This window comes from Sinocyclocheilus anshuiensis, unplaced genomic scaffold, assembly GCF_001515605.1.
Source record: "Sinocyclocheilus anshuiensis isolate Anshui unplaced genomic scaffold, SAMN03320099.WGS_v1.1 scaffold209, whole genome shotgun sequence".
Taxonomy (NCBI): domain Eukaryota; kingdom Metazoa; phylum Chordata; class Actinopteri; order Cypriniformes; family Cyprinidae; genus Sinocyclocheilus; species Sinocyclocheilus anshuiensis.
In genome coordinates, this window is record NW_015540880.1 from 1,992,497 (window position 1) to 1,998,037 (window position 5,541).

The 5,541-nt window shown below is 33.7% G+C and overlaps 2 protein-coding genes across 5 annotated transcripts in view; one reads left to right on the forward strand and one right to left on the reverse strand.

Annotated features, from left to right (window-relative positions):
* Positions 1–3,631, forward strand: part of LOC107688423 (mediator of RNA polymerase II transcription subunit 30-like) — a 7,867-nt gene extending 4,236 nt beyond the window's left edge. For both annotated transcript variants that reach the window (XM_016486079.1, XM_016486080.1), the window contains exons 3-5: positions 204–362; positions 2,166–2,255; positions 3,010–3,631. In XM_016486079.1, the coding sequence (XP_016341565.1) occupies positions 204–362; positions 2,166–2,255; positions 3,010–3,105 (345 nt within the window). In that variant the 3' untranslated portion in view covers positions 3,106–3,631. The remainder of the gene's footprint in view (positions 1–203; positions 363–2,165; positions 2,256–3,009) is intronic.
* Positions 3,632–4,247: 616 nt separating this feature from the next.
* LOC107688378 (exostosin-1c-like) overlaps positions 4,248–5,541 on the reverse strand; it is a 73,027-nt gene continuing 71,733 nt past the window's right edge. For all 3 annotated transcript variants that reach the window (XM_016486037.1, XM_016486038.1, XM_016486036.1), the window contains exon 12: positions 4,248–5,041. In XM_016486037.1, the coding sequence (XP_016341523.1) occupies positions 4,856–5,041 (186 nt within the window). In that variant the 3' untranslated portion in view covers positions 4,248–4,855. The remainder of the gene's footprint in view (positions 5,042–5,541) is intronic.

A 5,541-nucleotide genomic window follows, 5' to 3' on the forward strand; every position in this document is an offset into this window, starting at 1 on the left:
TAAGGCTATTGTAAGAATAAATGAAACTTGTTTTTATGCTTTCAAATAATTAGACATGCTAAAACACAGAATTTGGTAACAATAAAACATAAGGTTGGAAAAAATAAAACATCTTGAGCCCCGTTTTTCCCCCAAAGCCGTAAACCTAGCTGCTAGTGCATTTGGGAAACAGATATAGTTAAATCTGGTTGTGTTTCTTCTAGCTTCCCAACGGTGTGACACAGAGTCAGGCAGCGTATCAGGACCGCTTTGGGAAGCTGCAGGAGCATCTGCGTCAGCTGACACTGCTCTTCCGTAAGCTGCGTCTGCTGTATGAACGCTGTGTAGAAATGACACCTGACCTCCAGGAGTCTCCAGCTGAGGTGAGTCTAATCGATGTTTGATGCACAATATAGCTCTTCTGTTTGTTCATGTGGCCTTTTGATCATCTCAGCCCTTTTCCTATTAAAGGGGTCATATGATGCTGCTAAAAAGAACATTATTTTGTGTATTTGGTGTAATGAAATGTGTTTATGCAGTTTAAAGTAAAAAAAACAACATTATTTTCCAAATACTGTACATTATTGTTTCTCCTCTATGCCCCGCCTTTTTGAAACGTGTCGATTTTTACAAAGCTCATCGGTCTGAAAAAGCGAGGTGTGCTCTGATTGGCCAGCTATCCAATGGCCGTTTTAGGTAGGTGTGGCTGACTCTTAACTTTTATAAAGAATATCTCTTTGGATTTGAGACTTTAGTCTTTGCAACTTTACAGATCTTCTTTATGCACCAAGAGCTTGTAACACTCCAAAGAGAAAGGAAAAATTGAAATCGCATCATATGACCCCTTTAAATATTTAATGGGTATTTCACTTATTCTGACTAGCCTCTTAGGTCACTTGAAATTCATTTAATAACTATTTTTAGATGTTTTAGATATGTGTCTGCATTTTTATAGAAAGTAAAGGAATGTATTTTGAATGCATTTGGAAATAGACTTTTTTATTTATATTTTAACCCTGCAAAGCCTGACATTTGAAATAATAGTCAGAAAAAAAAATCAAATTTTTTGAAACGCAAAAGTCTGAATCATTAGACATATATATATATATATATATATATATATCTCTCAAAACAAGAAAAATTGTATGTGTTTTATGTTTTGTATCATATTTGATACATCAGGATTTTATGGCTCATATAGTATGATATTATGAGAATATGGAGCTCATACTCATACTCCATTTGGTGCAGTGAGATATTTATAGCAGTATAACATACTACTTATTAACATGAATTGATCATAAAGGATTAAAATGAACAAAATACTGGTAATGCCAAAGTGATAGATACCATTTAATACAATGATAATGTTGAGTATTAACATGATTTGAGATTACATGTCATGCTGAATTGAATTCATTACAGTGCTGTACATTAGGAAATTAATGCTATTCATTTTTTTTAAACAATATCAAATTATGCAGGAAATATGAACAGCTTACCAATTACCCCATTTGGTCTCATATCTTAAAATAGATTTACATGTAAAGTTACTTGCATTTATCATGTAAATTGAATAAACAATGTGCTTACAGAGTTTATGGATATATTAAAAGCTTTTATGAAGCTTGCAGCAACATTTAACTTACACTTTCTCTTTCAAGAATCTTGTTTTCATCAGGGCAGCATGAACAGTCAACAAATGCTTTAAAATCCTTTGTGGGCTGCAAGATCTGGGAATCAAGTCAGATCTTTGCTGAATAAATCGAGCATTTGCTAAATAAACATTATACCCTTGTGCTGTTGCTACTTTTGATATTGAAACCAAGCTCTAAAAGAGGTTTTGTTGTTATCCTTCTTGTGGTATTTTTTATATACATACTACAGTAGGGCCCAAAATCTGAGACTACATTGGAAATATGGGATTTAAAATGGAATATAATCCTGGAAATATAGTTTGAGTTTGAAACATTTTTAATGAGAGAAAATGCATATTTTTGTAAAATTTGCTGTTAAAATTAGCATTAAATGACAAAAAATGTCAAAAAAGCTTTTCCCATTATTGGTCTCAAGACTTTTTTTTTCTCATTACTTTTTTATTATTCATTCAAATCAGATTCAATTTCAGGAGACAGTTATTATTACAGATATTCATTTCAATAATGTGTTTGCTTTCGTCCTTCCAGCTGATTCCTTATGTGGGAGAAGAGACGACACCTGTGAGAGTGGAGCCGTGCAGCCCAGCGGTTATTCAGGAGAGACAGGAGGTTCTAGAGGTTTGTTTCATTCATCATTAGTATCTCTGAACATACTATTACACTGCAGTATACAGTACACCTACAAGATATTATGCTTATTTATTTGGGTGAAAAAAAAAACCCTATAACCATGGGTGGAGGGTGAACCAACTGTGGATGAGAAGTGGAGATGTATCACCCTATTTACTTGGCTTTATATAATTTTCAGATATGGATTTGTCATTTAAAAAGTCTTTTTAATGCTATCATAATTTTTTATTCTAATCTGCAAATATAGAGTGTTTTAATTAAGAAATTGAAATTTGTAGATTAAAATATAAATGAATCATAAATATAAATGCCCACCACAGCTGCATTTATTTGATTAAAATAAAGTAATATTGAGAAATATTATTACAATTTAAAATGCATTGTATTCCTGTGATGGCAAAGCTGAGTCATTACTTCAGCCTTTAATGTCACATGATTCTTCAGAAATCATTCTGATATGCTGATTTGCTGCTCAAGAAACATTTCTTATTATTATCAATGTTGAAAACAGTTGTGCTGCCTAATATTATTGTGGAAACGGATAAATTTTTGTAGGATTCTTTGATAAATAGAAAGTTCAGAAATTAGTTAAAATATTTTTTGTAACATTATTAATGTCTTTGTCACTTTTGATCAGTTTTATACATCCTAGCTAAATAAAAGTATTAATTTCTTTAAAAAAAAAAAAATGATGCATGTAATAACAGTGCACTGAGCTTCCCATATAATTTTTTTTAAACAGAAAGTGAGGCAGAAGAACCAGGAGATGAAGATGCTAATGGACCAGATGAGGAATCTCATGTGGGACGTCAATGCCATGCTCACCATGCGAAAATGACAGTGGTATGCTTCCTAGTAAACATCTGACCATCTTCTGTGAACCCTCATCTACGGTCTTCTCACTCTCACACAGATAGCAGTGGATGGCAGACTGCCTTTCATTCACTACTCTTGCAAATGCCACATAATATATCATCTTGACAAATGAGATCAGACTCGGCAGCTCTTTGTGGTCCTGCCTCATTTACAGTGTTAAATCACAATGCTCTGATTAATAACCGCTTCATCAAAGCGCTGAATTAGCATAAGAAACAGGAAATAATGTGAAAGCCATGTTGATAATGTAAGCTAGCCATGTTGTTGGCATGATAAATGAGCACTGAGGACTGAGCTTTGTAAATAACCGTGCTTACACTACGGTCTTCTGTGCATTGAACTGTGTGATGTGTTTCACACTCCTGCTCCTCAGCAAATATGTACTCGGGTAGAGTGTGTGTTTCCCTGAGCTCTGCATTACACGCCTAATAATCTGCCTTCTGGGGGAACGATCGTCTAAAAAGAAGCTAATGAATTGTAGAATGATAGGTTTTGTAAACTAAAGACTTTTATACAAAATGAAAAAATAAATACAAAAAGGAATTCTTAACAGCAATTGACATTTTCTGCCATGTAACATACAATTCCATCTAAAACTAGACATATTTATAATGTTAAAAAGTTTATATTTCAAATAAATGCTGTTATTTTGAACGTTCTATTCATCAAAGATTCCTGAAAACATTTATCACAGGTTCCATAAAAATATTAGTCAGCACAACTGTTTTCAACATTGATGATAATAATAAGAAATGTTTCTTGAACAGAAAATCAGCATATTAGACACAGCTGTGCCATCACAGGAATAAATTACATTTTAAAATATATATATAAAAATGGTTATTTTAAATTGTAATAATATTTCACATTACTTTTGAACGGTAGTGTATGCTTTAAAAATGATCACACCAGCCAATAATAAAACTACAAAATTTCATCTTGAACTACATATCGTATGAACAACCAGTCAGTAATTACAATAATTTTCACAAACTTTAAGTGCACAAAGCTTCATTTCAGTTTCAAATAAATGTTGATTCAGTAACTGGTGAATCCTGAGTTCAATAATATTTTTAAACAATTTATTACAATTGGCTCATAAGAATCATTTGCGTGTGCATCTGTAAATACACTTTTCCATATACTTTAATATACATTTTATCCTAATAATCTATTTAAACTTTAAATTGTCTGAAAATTAACGGATTTGTCACAAAGAATATTACCTTTCACCTAACGTCTTTGTTGAACAGAAAATTAGTTTTCTTATTTATTAACTACCCATATGTTGGGTAGTAGTTTTAGGTATAGTTGCTTGAAACAGCAACATGAAACCATAATTTCACAAATACAGCCACAAACACAGTTTGCATTTCGGAATAATTTTATTGGTAATGTAATTACCACATCATGTGATCAGTCAGTTGCTTGTCGACTCACTGTCATGTGAGTGACATCCACAGCACCATTAGGCACCCTTAACGCTACAAACTCCTCCAGTCAAACAGCAGCTGGAATGATTGACAGATCTATGATGTTTTCTCATCCATGAAGCTGTCAGTCATAAATTGAGAACTGGTCATAGCAGTCTCTTGTCCACCAACTGGCCACCACATGCTAGCAGCCAGTAGCGGAGGGATAGAGATAAGTCTCTCCATCAGCATCAGTATCAGTATCAGTTTGTGACCCGTCGCCACTCTGTTCAGCTTGGCTCAGACGTGCTCCAGGTCTTTGTACCTCTTGCGCAGGACGGACACGTGGTCCTTGAACAGTACGGGGTCCAGGCGAAACTGAGAGTGCACTAGAGGCATGTAACCAAACCAGCTTGCAAAGGTGTTGACACACTCCTGCCTCTGGGTAAAGTGCTCAGGGTTCGCCCACGGGGCCATCTTAGTGCCCTTAAGAGTGGACGGGATATAAGACGTTAAAAATACATCACATTTTATTTTTTACAATTGCTTGGACACACTTCTCAATACTTCACTTCTCAATATTGCTTAATAAATTTCACTTCCAAAATGAACTAAAACTACCAAAACACAATTGTCTCAAATCAAGTCATTCTTCCATAACGCTAGCAAATGTTGTCACCCAACAAACACATTTTACCACTCATAAAACTATGACCTAGTAAAAACACTAACAACAGGAAGCATTTTATGTTTTATTTTATACAATTCCTTTACAAAACAGGAATGTTATATTTTAATATAATATTACTGAAGAAGTGTTGCACCCCTGATATACAGTCATTTGAAAGATGTAGACATTAAATGCATTTTGTGCCAAACAAATGGAAAATGATCTACAGTTTAGCCCACATAGACTGCTGCTTGAAAAAGTTACTAAGTATTGAGAAATAGGTCCTAGTGATTATTTATATATATATATATATATA